This window comes from Scomber scombrus, chromosome 2 (assembly GCF_963691925.1).
Source record: "Scomber scombrus chromosome 2, fScoSco1.1, whole genome shotgun sequence".
NCBI classification, from domain to species: domain Eukaryota; kingdom Metazoa; phylum Chordata; class Actinopteri; order Scombriformes; family Scombridae; genus Scomber; species Scomber scombrus.
The window spans coordinates 31,536,599-31,554,420 of record NC_084971.1 but is presented as its reverse complement, the minus strand read 5'-3'; the positions used below and the strand labels follow the sequence as shown (position 1 = coordinate 31,554,420).

The following is a 17,822-nucleotide window of genomic DNA, read 5'->3' as shown; positions in this document are numbered from 1 at the left end:
ATATGCAGATTAGCACCTGACATCACATGAAGTCTATTTTTGAGCAGCCAACAGATGCTTTTCCACAGAAATAAAACTAAACTGGTTTCTCCGTTTTTTATCTTTTCCTCTGAACGTTTTTTACGAGGCGTGACTCCTCCAAACATCCCGACGTTCCGGCGCATTAGATCCGCCTTGTTCGACAAACTTAAACAACGGCCACGATATTCCTCGAGTTTTAAATTAAAACTGACAATCTGCTCGAGCTCATTTCACTGGATCTTGTCAGAATAATGGACGTTACATACAAAGCAGCACTGAAAGCATGAGACGGGTTTTTTGTTTTTTTTTAAATGAATGTCTGAATATTTATGATTTCACATCCCTTTCCTTTCAATAGCAAACTAAAAAAAGCCATTCCAGTGTTTGTTACATGACAGTAAAATAAACACGATTAACTCATAACTCATATAATGATTGACTGCATATAATTAAACCCTCAACTTGACCTTTGAACTTTCAATAAACTACAAACTGCTTTTAAAAACAAACACTTTACTTCAGTGTACACATTGTATTTTATGTATGTATGTATAATCTTCATTTCTCAATATTTATAAATGTCACATCGCTTTCTTTTCAAGAGCAAACAAAAGAATAACAAAAGAAAAAGGGAGAGTCGTTCTAGTGTTTGAATTAGAGCCTGACCGATATATTAGACAACCAATATTATCAGCTGATATCGGCCTATCACAGATATATCGGTATCGGTATTTATGCTGTTGTCCAATATGTGCCGATTTTTATTTTTTTAAAGATATGTATAGGCCTCAGTTTATGTATATTTAATCCTTTTGTCTTAATTCAAAATATAACATACTTATTAAGTGTTTGATAACCACATTTGTACATTTGTGTTTATGCATATATGAGATTATCGGCCAATATATCGATATAGGAATGTTTCTATTCCTTTATATATCGGCATCAGGACTGAACAGTACAGTAGTATTAAAGCGAGGATCTGTGCGGGATCTGTGCGGGATCTGTGCGGGATCTGTGCGGGATCTGTGCGGGATCTGTGCGGGATCTGTGCGGGATCTGTGCGGGATCTGTGCGGGATCTGTGCAGGATCTGTGCAGGATCTGTGCAGGATCTGTGCGGGATCTGTGCGGGATCTGTGCGGGATCTGTGCGGGATCTGTGCGGGATCTGTGCGGGATCTGTGCAGGATCTGTGCAGGATCTCTGCAGGATCTCTGCGGGATCTCTGCGGGATCTCGCACGATCACGCGGGATTTCAGTGATCCTTCGAGATGTTTACAGCTTTATCAGTAGCAGCAGAGTAAAAGCCATCAGGTAAGTGTTTACTTTAATAAACTCCTGGTGTACTTACAAACTTTCCAATGCATCGATTTATGAGTAAAGACCCTATTTGTACTACTGTAGAAGTTTGATAACAATCCAGGCATTATTAGTGGAGTAATTTACGAGATACTCTGGTGGTCCCGTTAGTGCCTGTACTAAACCATTAGGCTGATGGCTCTTACTCCGCTATTTTGCGACCAAATGAAAAAAAAGGTCTGAGGCGGTGATTAGATAGACCTCATGGTGCAAATGACGCTAGGTCGAAATTACGCCGAACCATCGCTTTAACTCAGGCTTTTTTCTTGCCTAGATAAAAAATATTAATTAAATAACTTTTATCTTTTTTTTCAAATTCTAATATATTATTGTTGTGTGCATCTTTTATAATGTGTCTGTTGAGTGTTGCTGTTGTGTGTAAGCAGAGCAGCAAAGTAAGAGTTTCATTGCATTGTCTGAACCTCTTTGTTTTTGCTATGAATATGACAATAAACTTCTTATCTTATCTTTTCTTTTTCAGTCTCGCCCAAAAAAATCCATATCAGACGAACCCTAGCTGTAATAAAGCTGCTATTACGGTAACTGTTACAGTAAAAGAAGGATGACAAACTCATTACTGTTACAAAAAACTCATAAAAATGATTGAAAGCGCATAAATAAACCTTCAACTTGACCTTTGAACTCCACAAACTACTTTAACCCTTCATCACCAGGTGAATCATATTTGATACCTGAGTTTTAGAGACCTCTGAATCATCATATTTATTTCCTGAAAAACCAGATACACTGATAAACCAATGCAATGTTGAATTACTAAATATTTAGTAGCTTATTTTATGATAAATTCATGTTAAAAATGTATCAAATCAAATCAGATACAGCAGGTATAGAAGGTCTTTAAATCTGTAAATCTGTCCATTTTCATTATGTTTTATTATCATGCATAAAAAAGCATGAAGGTGGTGATATGAGCTTTATGCAGGACCTTAAAAAATGATGCATTCAATTCTTTTTTGTGTGTTTAAAAACCATGCTATGAAAAATAAATTGCAAAAAAAATTCCCAGTGTATCAAATATGATACTAAACATAATGCAAAATCTTATTTAATTATTTTTTTTAATTACTTGTCAGAAAGTCCAATAAAGTCCAGTTTCAAATAATTTTAATTTTCTGGCAATTATTTGATGGTTCAGGCTTAAAAACACTGAAAAACTCTGAATGTTGGATTTATGAGATCACGTGAGAATTAATCTCTCCAGGCTTCAAAGTTACGTGTTTGTGTCCTATCAGGATTCTCACGTGATCTTTATGAATCCAGCTGCTTCAACAAGGTAAGACGGTGACAGACAGATGGTTCGTCCAATCACCTGCCAAGTATTTTTGTGTGAAAAAAAACCCAAAACGCCTGCTCTTTCCCAAACAGTTGCCAAGGACGACTCCTCAGATGGTTCCGTCTAACAAACCATCTGCTGCGTCGGGTTACTTTTCAGCAACTTTAATCAGAGTTTGTGTGTTTCGAGCTTTCAGCTGCTGCCGGTAATCAGAGGGATCCTACCTGTTGCGTATGAGGTGTTGGCTGAGGTGTGGTGGCCGTCTGTTCCGTCTTCACCTTGGATACGAGGGGGAGGGGCGTTAGACAGGAGGCAGGCCTTCCCGAAGCTGTGGGGACGACGCCGACTCCGCCCCCTCCGCCCATTGTTTGAGTGACGGGGCTCTGAGGCTCGGTCTCTTCAGTGTGGAGACCCTGGGAGTCACAGCTTGGAGATGAGACCTGGAGATGATATAAAAGACGGATGAGTAACACTTTCAGTTTCATTTCATTTATAAGGAATTTCAAAATAGTCACTTTCAAAATGTCCCAATAACTTTCCAAGGTATCAGAGTTATTTCATTTTATGGTATTGACTGAAAAAAGTGTCAAAAACTGAGATTATATTCAAATTTGTAATGTTGGATCTGTAATGAATGTTTTATATGGGCAATATTCTTCTACAGCAGCTTGTTTTTAAACATTTTAAACATTATAAAAAAGGGTTTTGTAGAAAACATGTTTATAATCTACAACAAATTATAGTAATTTTTAAAAGCAAAATGACCAAATATTTTTTGTTTCCAGCTTCAAGTGTCAGAAATTGCTGCTTTTCTCCGTTTTCTATTATTCTAAAGTGAATATCTTTTAAGTCGAGTCATCAACTAATTAAAATACTTCACACTGGTCTTGGAGAAACTTGTGATGTAGATTTTATAGACTAAAAGATTAAAAGGAGACCGATTATGCTCATTATCAGCTCCACCTCATGCCAAGCTAAGCTCCACTAGAGTAGTTTGGCAGGACTCACAGTTCAGAAAAGACTCCTTATTTATCTTCTACTGGCTCTTTATGCAGCGCCTCAGTTCAGCCTCAGTCTATTAACAGGCAGTCTGAGCTCCTCTCTCTTTAAGTCTTAAGTCTGTTTTGACTGTTCCTTCTTTCCTCCCTTCCTTCCTTCCGTCTGTCCTCCCTCCTTCTTTCCTTCCCTCCTTCCTTCTCTCTTTATTTCCTCCCCCCTACCTTCCTCCCTTCCTTCTTTCCTCTGTCCTTCTTTCCTTCATGCCTCCCTTCCTCTTTTCCTTTCTCCCTCCCTCCTTCCTTCTTTCCTTCCTCCCTTCCTTATTTCCTCCTTCCTTCTTTCCTTTCCTCCCTTCCTTTCCTTCTTCCTCCTTTCCTTCCTTCTCCCTCCCTTCCTCTTTTCCTTTCTCCCTCCCTCCCTCCCTCCCTCCTACCTTCCTTATTTCCTCCATCCTTCCTTCATCCCTTCCTCCATTCCTTCCTTCCTTCTTCCTCCCTTCCTTCCTTCCTTATTTCCTCCATCCTTCCTTCTTTCCTTTCCTCCCTTCCTTCCTCCTCCTTTCCTTTCTCCCTCCCTCCCTCCTACATTCCTTCCTTATTTCCTCCATCTTTCCTTCTGTCCTTTCCTCCCTTCCTCCTTCCCTTCCTTCCTTCCTTCCTTAACTCAAGGACAACAGCAGTGTCAAACTCATTTGTATCAAACTACAAAACGTTATTAAGCCAACTTTTATCTTTTATCTATCTCCAAGATTTGTTAGCGGCACTAAAGACCCATCAAAACAACAACATATGGACATATTTGTTGAGCAGATCAGTTAGAAACAAAGCAGGGAGAAATAACAACCACAGTGATGATGATGATGATGATGATTGATGAAGAGCTGCAGACGACCAGCACACCCACAACAGGTTAACTACTTATTTTACTTTGCCCTGTTGTATAATGGAAAAACACTCACAGCATGCCACCTCAACTCAGGTCACAGCTTAGTGTAACTACGCCCACAACAACGGAAAAACACTTAGCAGAGCAGATGACCATATAAGGAAATCCATCACAAGCTGACATCATCTCGGGCTGAAAGTGGAAAAAACAGTTGGAAACCGAGCGTTGAGACCACTAAGAAAGATGACTGGTTTGACTCATTATTTGACACGTTGGCCACATTTAACATGAACATCCGACACTATAACATTATATATATATGAATGAAGCATAACAGGTCCACTTTATATTATTAATTGAATGAATAATTGCTGGAATAATCAATAATAAAATGAACATAATCTGCAGCCTAGATCTTTATTTCTCAAATGAGGTATTAAAAAGTTCTGGTTTCAGTATCTGTATTAAATTTTTGGTCAGTAAAAGTATTAAAAACATTATTTTTGCACTGTAATAAAGATGTCAGGTATCACTTCTTGTACATTGAGTGTAAGATAATAATAATAATATTGTTGAAGTTGCTGCTGAAGCTAGGAAACCCCACAGCGTCTAATAACCAGCATTTAATGACCTCGCCACCAGCTCATCACCTCCTTAACTAGCAAATACATGTTGTTTTTTTACCATTTACATACATCACATAACACATAGCAGGTGTCATATAAACTCCGTATCTCAGCGTGTTACGGGATACTTCAAAGAGGAAAATCAGTTTCTCTCATTGAATATGCAGATTTATGCAGCAAAGGCACTCCAAATCTAATCAGATCATCTGCTACTATAGACCGAACCTGTAGTGTCAGTACGATGTTTCAATTATTCTTGAGTCGGAAAGAACAAGACTGTAAACACCCCCACAACAACACAGTGCCATGCATAATGTCACGCACACACACACACACACACACACACCCCCACAACAACACAGTGCCATGCATAATGTCACGCACACACACACACACACACACACACACAACACAGTGCCATGCATAATGTCACGCACACACACACAACAGGTGGCGGCATATAAAATATATTTTTATATATATTTTAATGTTTTAATCTGTAAAAACTTGTGTAGCATAATGTTTTAAATCCCCCTCCCCCCTCCAGCTCGTCTTTAACTTCATTAGGAGTCGTCTTACCTTGAGGAAAAACTCTGTGCCTTTCTCCATGATCTGTTGGATCTGGAGGAAGCCGGCGGTGTACATGAGCAGGAACTGGTCTCCGACGTTCATGCTGAGGCGTCCCGTGTAGCAGAAGGCCAGGATCTGCTGGAAGCTCTGCGGCTGGACAGCGGGGGGCAGCTCCACCACGGAGCTCTTCCCCCCGGCGTTGAACAGATCCCGAAAGTACGAGCTGCTGGCTGCCAGCACCGCTCGGTGGGCCTGAGGAGGAAACAGCGGGGGAACGTACAGTCAGTGTGACGATAGGCTGATAAAGATTGATGACCAATCATTAAGCTTTGTGTCGTCCTCCCGTCTCTGTCTGTTTTGACTGTTCCTTCTTTCCGTCTGTCCTTCCTCCCTCCTTCTCTCTTTCTTTCCTTCCTCTCTATTTCCTCCCTTCCTTCTTCCATCCCCCTTTCTTCCTTCCTTCTGTCCTTCCTTCCTCCCTCCCTCCTTCTTTCCTTCCTTCCTTCCTTTCCTTCCTCCCTCCTCTCTTTCTTTCCTCCCCCCTACCTTCCTCCCTTCCTCTTTTCCTTTCTTCGTCCCTCCTACCTTCCTTCCTTCCTTCTTTCCTCCGTCCTTCCTTCCTCCCTCCCTTCCTTCTGTCCTTTCCTCCCTTCCTTCCTTCCTCCTTTCCTTCCTTCTTCCTTCCTTCCTCCTCCCTTCTTTCCGTCCTCCTTTCCTTTCCTTTCCTCTTCTTCCCTTCCTTCCTTCCCTTCCTTCTTCCTCCTTTCCTTACTTCCTTCCTTCCACCTTCCTTGACTCGAGGACAACAGGAGGGTTAAGTCCAGCAGAATAAACTCAGATATTACTATTAGTTACAGTTTGGACTTCTTTAGTACCCTCAGTGAAGTACGAGGAGGTGCTAAACCTAAACAAGCAGCAGAGGACTTTAACGGAGTAGATCTTGAAGTGCAACAGAAGCAGAAAAATGTATTTTAGAAAGTATTGACCACATAAAAATCATACTCAACCGTAAAGGCATAATTTCTGATTGTATCGCAGTAACTTCTGAAACGACGGCAGATTTTAACTCTATTTCCAGAGTGGGTTTGTATTGAGCGGCGAGCAAAGCCACAGATTTGTGAGAGGTGGCCAGAGGGAGCCGAGAAAAATCCATCTGAAATTATTTAAAGCGGGACTCAGGCAGTTTTAGACCCCCTGACCATATTTTCTTGTCTCGCTGATCGATTTTGACCAAAATCTTGACAGAGCTTCACTGTGGGACTAATTACACTTTACTGTCGGCCCAGTGGACTCGACTCAAGGACATGATAAGCAAACGCTTCACAGGCTGTTTGTCACAACACAAAACTGATAGTGTGTTTATCAAACAGGTCTGAGGCTACTTTTTATAATATACAGTATAAATGTGTCCCAACTAGAGCCGATATTGGCCGATCCCAGATCTATTGCTATCAGTCATTATGTTGTCTGATATGTGCCGATATTTTTTTTTAAAGATATAAAACCCTCCTGTTGTCCTCACGTCAATTTTGACTCAGGAGGAAAAGGGGTCTAGCTTCTTTAAATTAGGCCTATTGACCATAACTTCCAAACAAATATGTTTAAAACCTGCGTTAGTAAGTTGGAATGAAGTTGGCTTAAAAACGTCTAACACAGAATTCGGTGATAATTTATACATTATGCTTTATGCAGGAGGGATAAGCAGCATTTTATTCTTAATTCAAGTTGAATGTATATGTAATACGTTGTTTTTTTTTTATTGTTGATATTGTTGCATATTGTTGTGATATCGATATCGAGGTATTTGGTCAAATATAGCCCCCACTCTCCAATCTCACCCTTTGCATTATTATGCTATTATATTATCATTATATCAGTGGTATAAAATGATCTTCAAATGACAATAACATCATTTATCGCGATTATTTCTGAGACAATATATCGTCTAATAAAAGTCGTTATCATGACAGGAAAGTAAATAAATGCGGGACCTTGAAGGCGTGTCCCTTGACGACCACGGAGACATCACAGTAGAGGCCCTGCAGCCGCTGTTCGTTCAGACACTCCAGGACGTTGTTGCCAAAGTTAGGGATCGCCATCTGCAGCGTCTGAGCCATAACGCTCTGCCCAGCACCACAGGGTCTGCGGGAAGGAGCGGAGAACAGGGTTAAAGCAGCGATAAACAGGATGTAGGAGATACATACTGGTGAAGTTTGTGTGGAGAGAGGAGGGAAAGAGAAGAGGAAACACAGCAAATTAAAAAAAAAGGAGTGATGAAACGAAGATGACAGAGTAAAGACGGAGTGGAAGACGTGACGAAAGACAGATGAGACGAGAAATTAAAGAGGAGGAAAGAGACTTTAAAATAAAAGAACAGGATAAGTAAAGTGTATGATGATTAATGAATTAAGTATTTTTGGTAAACAACTTTAATTCAAAAGTCTCAGCTTCAAAATGAAAGAGAGTTTCAGGCCACCCGCGACTGTTATATAAACCATCCTTCTCTCTTTTTTTTTTTTTTACCTTGTTTCATTACATATAATTCAGACTTAATAAACTGTTTGGTGCTTTTTTGGCCTACTTTGTTATTTTCCCCATTGCTGCTTCTCGGTCACAAAAAAAAAAAAACACAGTCGCTTGCATAACTCGTCTATTTCACTCTTTTCTTTTTCTTCTTCGTCGTCACCATCCAACAAAAAGCAGCCTGTGATCAAAGTGGAGGAACTGTCAAAATTAAAAAATAAACAACTTATCCATCTCTAAAAGCAATTTTCAAGCCTTTCTTTTTGTTTATGAATCAAATGCATGAAGCTGGTATTATAAGTAGGACGTTTTTTTAACTGCACAGGGAGCGATGGAGCTGAAGCAAACAGATAAGATCACAAAAGGTGAGTCACCGCTCGACCAAAACAAACAACATTTTATACAAAGATCACAACCTCCGAGCGATGCACGGTGGAAAAAAAAGCTGAGTGGACACATTAAAAAGTTGAGCAGCGTTTAGCGGAGCGGCGGTTGGATCCGACCCAAAACAAACAGCAGTAATAGGAAACAATAAGATAGCGATTGTGTGACCTGTAGCTCCGCTGGGAGGAAGAGAAAAGTATGCCAACAGGAACTTCAGTTTAATTTCCATTTAACACTCGAGGTCAAACAAAAAAAAAAAAATCAAGATTAAGTTCTAGCTCAAGGTGTCAAACATATAGTCTGTGGGTCAGAAACGGCCCACCAAGAAGTCTAAATCGGCCTACTGGATATTTTTTGCAAAGTATGACATTTTTAGGGAATTAATTCAAATGTTTTCTGCTGATTCAGCCTTTTTTTTTCTCTCCACCCCTGACCATGAATATATATCCATATCATATTTATCAATCAGCAGCTTCTGTGCAAAATAATCTGAAATAAACGGAGATGTAATATTGTTGAAATTGCTCTTTTTTCACAGTGAATAGTTATTTATATATATTATTTAAAAGGGTTATTATGCACTGGTTTTACTGGTTCGGCCCACTTGAGATCAAATTGGGCTAAATCAGCTAAAATGAGTTTGACACCAATGAGTTAGCTAAAGGTTGGTGATAAGGAAAGATTAAAAAAGGTTAAAAAAAAAAAAAAAGTAAAAAAATTGATGCTAACACAAAGATGTTCTTCCAATTTTAAGTTGATTAAATGTGTAAAAGTCTGAATCACAACTATCCTGTGAGCCCAGGAGAAAAGTTGATCGTGTTTCTACGTGATTATTAATAAAAACTGATGTTAACCACATGTGTTAAACTACAGATTGTCTCTATAAAAAAAAAGCTTCCCTCTAATTCCTTTTAAAAAGTGACACTGTTAAAGAAATAGTCCCTCTTCATTCTTTAAGCTCTTATCTACAGTAAAAACTTTATTGATTAATCTAGCCATTAACAAAACACCTTCACTGTCTTAATGGTTGAATGAGTTGCTTCATGGCTGCAACTCTTTATTGATTAATTTAGCCATTAACAACACACACAATCTGCCATTTTAAGTCCCAATAGCTAACACATTGACTTCATATTGCTTCCAAAGGGATTCAGTTTGTTATAATATAATATGATTAATTGGGGAAAAATCAATTATTCACATAACAGAAGCTGGAATTTGGCGTTTTTAATTTGAAATATTATTATTAAAAGTAAATTGAATGTTAAAAATGTAGCAAATGACTTACCGGTTGATCAATTAAATCAATTAACTAATGATTTAAGCAGCACTATGAACCACAATCCAACAAACATATAAAAAGCTCTTTATCAAGTTACAAAGCCTGTAAGAATGAAACTGGTCTCCCGGTAAAAATCGACCCAAAAACTACAAAACATCCAGAACTCAGCAGCATGAATTTTCACTCATAATTCACGCTATGGCAATTAATCGAAACCGACATTTAGAAACTGTAATCGACTTAAACTTGCTCATGTCAATTAATCGTGGTGTTCACTGTTGCCATGACAGCAAAGGTTGCATATCTTTAGTGATCATTTTAACCCAAACCATGATCTTTACATAGTTCTGATCAAGTAAACTAGACATGAACCTCAGCGTCACACCTTAAAATATCATTATTTTACCTCCCTTAACCTTCGTGTCGTCCTCCTGGGTCAAGGAAGGAAGGGAGGAAGGAAAGGAGGGAGGAAGAAGGAAGGAAGGAAGGGAGGAAGGAAAGGAGGGAGGAAGGAAGGAATGAGGGAAGGAAAGAAAGAGAGAAGGAGGGAGGGAGGAAGGAAAGACGGAAGGATGGAAGGGAGGAGGGAGAGAGGATAGAAGGGAGGTAGGAAGGGAGGAAAGGAAAGGAAAGGAAAGAAGGAAGGGAGGAAGGAAGGTAGGAAGGAAGGAAGGAAGGGAGGAAGGAAGGAGGGAAGGAAAGAAGGAAGAAAAGGAAGGAAGGAGGGAAGGAAAGAAGGAAGGGAGGAAAGAGAGAAGGAGGGAGGGAGGAAGGAAGGAAAGAAGGAAGGAAGGAAGGAAGGAAGGAAGGAAGGAAGGAAGGAAGGAAGGAAGGAAGGAAGGAAGGAAGGAAGGAAGGAAAGAAGGAACAGTCAAAAAAGGCGGGGTCAATTTGACCCGGGAGGACGACAGGAGGGGTAAAGATCCTCATGTGTGAGGGCAGCAGTGTAAAATACAAAACAAAAGAAAATGAAAATACATTATTGTTCATCAAGGGTGGAGATAATCGTTCATTAACCGTAATCGAGGTTAAAAGTTCAATTAATCGTGATTTAGAGTTTTGCTATAATCGCCCAGCCCTACTTAACGCACGGCCCGCATCACTACCCATCCTCTCCCAACTGCCCTAGCGCCACCCATAAAATACGAAATCCTACTTCTCACCTTTCAAATCCCTCCGTAACCTGGCTCCAACATATCTCAGTGAACTCCCGTCACCCCCCTACTCCCCCCCCTCGGTCTCTCGGATCCTCCAACCCTCCAACCTACGCAACAAACTGTCCACCTTTGGGAGGCCGATCCTTCAGCGCCACGGCCCCCAAACTGTGGAATGCTCTCCCACAATCCCTCTGTGATTGCCCCTCCGTCTCCATTTTCAAGCCCCAGTTAAAAACCTTTCAATGAACACTTCTCGTTTGTTTTATCCATTGTAAAGCATCCTTGGGTTTGTGAAAGGCGCTATATAAATCACACTTTTATCATTATTATTAATAATTATCAATTAACTAAATATGAGCTTATTTTGGGTAAAAACGTGAATAATTACGTTTGGGTCAGTGGAGCTTTTAGACAAACCACAGAAAGAAGCTTGAAAACCATAAATCCATCAACTCTGGACGACATGAATCCAGCAACAGAAACTTTTTAGCTCAATCTGGGACAAATCAGTGTAAATTAATTACCGTAATATATGTAGCTAAGGTGCACGACAAAACTGAATTCCACAATTCATGCAAAAAAACTGCTTACATGTAATGAAATATGTTAACCCTCTACATACTGTTGATATTCTGACTCATAATTAGTCTCTACACCAATTCACATTCATTAATTTCAAGGTCCAGAAGAACATTTTATAGATTATGATGAATATAACATGTTCGAAAGCTGATTTTTGAATTTTTTATATAAATACAGGTCAAATTTGTATATTTGCATATTTTAAAAATGTGAATAAGCTGCACAAAAATTTAAAGAAATTGCATTTTATTTCTATTTTTTTATACTTTGGGTCACAATAGTAAAAGTCCAGCTCAAAAATGTAAAAAAAAATGTTGTCAACTTCAACCCTGAACAGTATGTAAGGGGTTAAATAATAAACAATCTATTGCTCAGAACTATTTTTAGGTGTGCTTGCAGCCATCTGAGACTAAATGCATCATTCAGAGTAACATTTGTTCAGCTTTACAGTTACAACTTGAGAGTTTTCTTGTTAAGTCTGACTCACTTGCTTTCTTTTTTTCCACTATTACTTTGAGGTTTTGGATAACTTCCCACTTCACTGTGGAAGCCACACACTCCGTCAGCCCCCTTCTCCTCCTCAATGGAGGGCAGACCTAAACAACCAGCAGGTCCAGCTTGAAATACTTTGAATGAGACAACTGAAGAATGTAAATAAATCCACTTATTCCCTAAAAAACCCCCCCAAAAAAATCCATCTTTGATTACAGCATTATGGCCATTCTTCAACTATAACACCCGTCTGTAACCAACCTCGCTAAATATGGAGCCCCGGTGAAAAATAACTCACCAAAAAATACATAAATACTAGTTTAAATCCCTTCTCCAATCACACAACCACACAGTTATTCTCTCCAGCGAGGCATTCAAGGGCGGAAAAATAGATGCCAAAAAAAGTCAGACATAGATAGATACCTTGAGCTTTAAGGGGGAAACACTGGTCCGAGTCGGTGAGGGATCATGTATTTGTTGGACTGCAGAGAGTTGGAGAGGGAGACCTGGGAGACAAAATATAAATCAGGATCCCGCCTTCGGTGAAGCTCCTCGCTCACAAGAGACTGATAGAGCCGATAGAGCTGCAGCTAATGATTATTTTCAATCTATAAAACATCTGAAAAACACCTGTCATAGTTTCTTTAAAAAAAGCTAAAAGGTGGCATCTTTAGATTATCTGGATTGTTGATATTTGAAAAACGCTAATAAACATCACATAAAACTAATGGCGCTTTTCCACTACTCAGTTCCAGCACGACTCGCCTCGACTCGCCTCGACTCGGTACGGTTCCTTTTCCATTACGAAAAAAGTACCTACTCAACGTGGGCGGGGTCGTCATAGCACGGCTCCGCGAAACTGCCGTGACTTCGTTTTATACGCGACACAAAACACATAAACAATGGAGGACATTGAGGCAGTGGTGTACTTGCTGCTGTATGAGGCTTTCTGTCACACACAAAGCAAGAAAATTGAGCCGTATGGCTGTAACTATGGTAACGCTGCTGCCGGTATTTAAAAATGCCGGGTTTGATTCTTGTGTGGGACGGCTCATGACTCTTCCAGCGACAACTCTTCTGACCAATCAGTGGCCGGCAGTCTGTCGACGTCACATTTTAGTATCGGCTCGGCTCGCTTGGAACCTCACCAGAGCAGGTACTAAAAAAGTATCAGGAACCAGGTACTATCCCTAGTGGAAACGCAAAAAGAACCGAGGCGAGTCGAGGCGAGTCGAGGCGAGTCGTGCTGGAACGGTGTAGTGGAAGAGCGCCATAAATGTGACGTCAACAGACTGCCGGCCACTGATTGGTCAGAGAGTCACTGGAAGAATCAAACCCGGCATTTTTAAATCCCGGCTGCAGCGTTACCATAGTTACAGCCATACGGCTCAATTTTCTTGCTTTGTTAGTGACAGAAAGCCTCATACAGCAGCAAGTACACCACTGCCTCCATGTCCTCCATTGTTTATGTGTTTTGTGTCGCGTATAAAACGAAGTCACGGCAGTTTCGCGGAGCCGTGCTATGACGACCCCGCCCACGTTGAGTAGGTACTTTTTTCGTAATGGAAAAGGTCCGTTCTGGTACCGTACCGAGTCAAGTCGAGCCGAGTAGTGCTACAAGTGTATAGTGGAAAAGCACCATAAAAAACAAACAACAAATCCTTGCAAATAACCAGCTGGAACTAGAGAATGGTCGACATGTTTGCTTTAAACATGACTTCAGACACTTGATGGTACTTGAATCTGAGGTGATATCATAGCGTTAATGTTTGCTTTGGGAGGAGAACTCGGCCTTTTAAAGTGGACTTTGTGAATGTATGGAGGATCAAAGGCGCCAAAAAAGGACAGCTAAGGACATAGAGTAACCATGACGACGACCACCACCACCACCAAACCTCATCTACTAACCTAACATTTCACATGTGGCCGTAGACGACTCCGTCTGTTGTGGCTGTTCTTGTGTGTGTTTGGATTTTAGTGTTTTTATAATCTTTTACAACCAAAGTCATAAAAACAGACATGACTGAGCAGCTTAATCAGTTATAAAAATAATTTCTAGTTATTTTCGCTCCATTGCAACTCCCGACTTCCAAATTATACATTAAAAAAAAAAGGGGGGAAACTAAACCAAACAATACATGAGCTTGATAGATGCTTATTTTGTTTGGAGTTTAATGTTTTTTTCGTTTTTTTCTTCTTCTCTCCACTGAATAACTCGCCAAATGTAGACAACTCAATCCTCAGCGCCGCTATAATTAAGTCAATGTAAACAGCAAACTGTTGTTGTCAGTCCCCTGAAACATTATATTTTTTTTTGGGGGGGGGGGGGTTTTATTCTGCAGCAATGTGGATTTCTCCTCATCTATAAAGCGGCTACTTCCTCCGAATCTTTATGGATTTGTAGCTTTTAATGTTATCTACAGCAACTAAAGATGAAGGCATGGCACCTCATGACAATGTCTCTAGTTGTAAAACCTCCGTTTACAACCTCTGATTTAAGTTTGTTGAATGTCCTTCTGGGAAACTCGAAGGGGGGGGGGGGGGGGGTAAGTGGAGGAAGGGGAAGTAAATTACGACGCTTCCACCATCGCAAAATACAGTATGGTAACACCTGGGATGCACTAACCTCCCTAAATTTGGCATTAAAGCTCCTTTAAATGGAGCTGCTCTTTAGTTGACAGTAATAGATGGTAGTTGTATGGAGGAGGAGGAGAAGGAGAGGGGGGGGGGAGCTCCAGGTGTAAATATGTGAAGTGGGGGGCGCTGCACGCTCAGCAAAGCTTCCCTAGATAAATTTAAAAAAAAGGTTGAGAGAGAGAGAGAGAGAGAGAGAGAGGGAATGGGGCTAAAGCAGTTCGGGGACTCCTGCCTCATACTTTAACATAAGGGCAGCTCTGAGACTAAAAAGGCCATCAGCATTAAATCATAATTGAATTTTAAGTTTATGGCTGCTAATTAATTTTTAAGGACGTAGTAGATAGTAAGTCACCGGGCTAAGAGGAGTAAAACCTGTCTATTTACAGCTCCGTCGCTACACATCACATAAAAAGAGCTGCCATTTTTTTTTAAGGTTAGTTGGAGTAAGATAATTAAAAAATTGCCCCCAAAAAATGCTAATATTCTACGTGTATTGATTGGGTTTTTAAACTGCCATTACTATATTATTATGGCTAATTAATTGGGCAGCCATATTCGGGACTAAAAACAATTAAGATAACAGGCCTGTTTATTGGATTGGGAGCACTTTGTACAATTTGATCTAAATAGCGTCCCCCCCCCCCCCCCCCCACCCCGCCCCCCCCGAAATCACATCAAAACACTATTAGCTCTCGAGTGGATAAATTACAGTTGTTAGTAGCGTCCCCCCCCCCCCCACCACCCCGTCTCTCTCTCTACTTATTACAACTAAATTAAAACAGTTCAAATTAAACCTGGTATGTCGGCCGTTGAACCTCCGCACATTACCGTGCAGCGACAGGTTATTTTATCGATGTAAAGAAATCAATACGCGTTACATTCATTTAATTATATTTCAACGAAAGTGGGCGAAAGTGACGTTTTCTGCATGAATTTTGAGCCTCATGCATGCAGTTTTATATAAATGACTCCTGTTTTAATTAGTATATCATGATCTTAGTGGTAAATGTGGGAATCTGTGTCATTAAAATGGGTTATAATAAGGATGAGTGTTGATAAAACAGCAGGATTTAGATTAAAAGATACAAGTTTTAACCTCCAGACGGGCTAGAAAAACTAAAAATGCACCTTTAAGAGGTCTACTCTCTAAAATTCTACATTTATGTAATTATAATTCAACCAAAGTGGCCTAAATTTAAATTTTCTGCATGTATTTTGGGCCTCATCCTCATCATTTAAAGACATTACTCCTATTTTAATGAGTATATCATGATCTTAACTGTAAATGTGGATATCTGTGTCATAAAAATGGGATAAATGTTGATAAAACAGCAGGATTTAGATTAAAAGATACAAGTTTTGACCTCTAGACTTGCTAGAAAAACTAAAAATGCACCTTTAAGTAGTCTGCTCCCTAAAATCGTACATTTACTTAATTATAATTCAACCAAAGTGGCCTAAATGTACATTTTCTGCATGTATTTTGAGCCTCATCGTCATCATTTACATACATTACTCTTATTTTAATGAGTATGAGTAGTAAGTGTTGATAAAGCAGCAGGATTTAGATTGAAAGATACAAGTTTTAACCTCTCGACTGGCTAGAAAAAAATGAAAAAGCACAATTTCAAAGTGGCGCGCTCCTTAAAAACCTGCCCTTTCCGTGGCCTTGAGTGAGCATCCGAACAGACAAAAGTGTCCCAGCGGAGCTCCTCGGCAACCAATAGCGGATGCCTGTGGTTGTATCCAGGTGTAAATATGTGCAATCACATGAATAATAAACAGGGAGACACTCCAGCTGAAGGAAACACATCCACAACAATGCACCAAATCATGCCAAAAAAAACAACGTTTGTCTTCCACACACACACACACACACACACACGCGTTAACCCCGACTCGCTCGCTTGATTAGATTTGCACACACTCTGGGGAGCATTGAGACGTCATTCGAGGACATCCTTCTTTCTCCGAGCCACCTTTTGCTCCGTGTCGGGGGGGGGGGGGTCAGAGAGGTCACAACAACTTCCAGGAAACATAAAAGAGGGAGTTAATTCACACCACTTGACCCTTGCCCCCTGCAGCCCCCATGTGCCCCATTAAATGCTCTGACTTCATGCTTTAACTCTGTCTGTCTGTCTGTGTGTGTATGTGTGTGTATGTGTGTGTGTGTCTCTATCTCTTTCTCTCTCTCCTTATCCGTGTGTCAAAGTAGGTATAAATAACTTTTTTTCTTTTTCTTTTTCTTTTAAACATTCATCTCCACAGTGCCACAAACACTCTTTAAGTTTACTTTACACAGATACCAACCACATGCTCAGGCTAACACTCCTCTACTCTCCTCTCCCAAAAAAAAAAGAAAAAAGAAAAAGTAACTTGATCACTGCAGTCAACTCACTGGCATGAAATCAAACACACATCAGACTCAACACTGTGATAAATATCCACACATCAATCACAACTCAAATCACACTCATACAGTTTCCTGGTTTGTTGTGTGGGGTTTTTTTTTTTTTTTTTGGTTTTTTTTTTTGGTGGAGGTTAAAGGTGGCCCTGTTAGCAGGAGGCTAGCTCAAGCTAAGGCTAGCGTTGGCATGAGTGCAATAAAACACTTCACCTAGAGACTAAACCCTAAACATGCCTCTAAATCACATTTGCACAACCCAAGCCGCTTGTCTGGAGGTATTTAAGGGGCTGAAAGCGGTGTATTTACCGACACTCGCAAGAGGGAAAGAAGACATGCACCTAAAAAAAATAAAAAATGTGGCTACAGTGTGTATAGCCTCCCTTGTGCACGACTTAAACTCAAACTTCACCCAAAACAAAATATTATTTATACGCATCAATTATACATCAATTAAATCTCACATGGAAGTCAAGCAGAGCCGATGTCTCGCCGGTGGTCGCCTCAGGACAGGAAGAAGAAGAAAAAAAGAGGAGGAGGTAGGGGAACAGGGGAAGAAGGAGGAGGAAGAGGAGGTATATAGAGAGAGAGAGAGGAGGGGGGGGG

The 17,822-nt window shown here is 40.2% G+C and overlaps 1 protein-coding gene across 1 annotated transcript in view; it reads right to left on the bottom strand.

Annotated features, from left to right (window-relative positions):
- The window catches only part of nacc1b (nucleus accumbens associated 1, BEN and BTB (POZ) domain containing b), a 37,658-nt gene extending 19,953 nt beyond the window's left edge, over nt 1-17,705 (bottom strand). Inside the window, exons 1-4 of the mRNA XM_062436662.1 lie at nt 17,681-17,705; nt 7,747-7,897; nt 5,765-6,007; nt 2,900-3,115 (exon numbers count right to left, since the gene is read on the bottom strand). Of these exons, the coding sequence (XP_062292646.1) occupies nt 2,900-3,115; nt 5,765-6,007; nt 7,747-7,872 (585 nt within the window). The 5' untranslated portion in view covers nt 7,873-7,897; nt 17,681-17,705. The remainder of the gene's footprint in view (nt 1-2,899; nt 3,116-5,764; nt 6,008-7,746; nt 7,898-17,680) is intronic.
- Nucleotides 17,706-17,822: the final 117 nt, after the last annotated feature.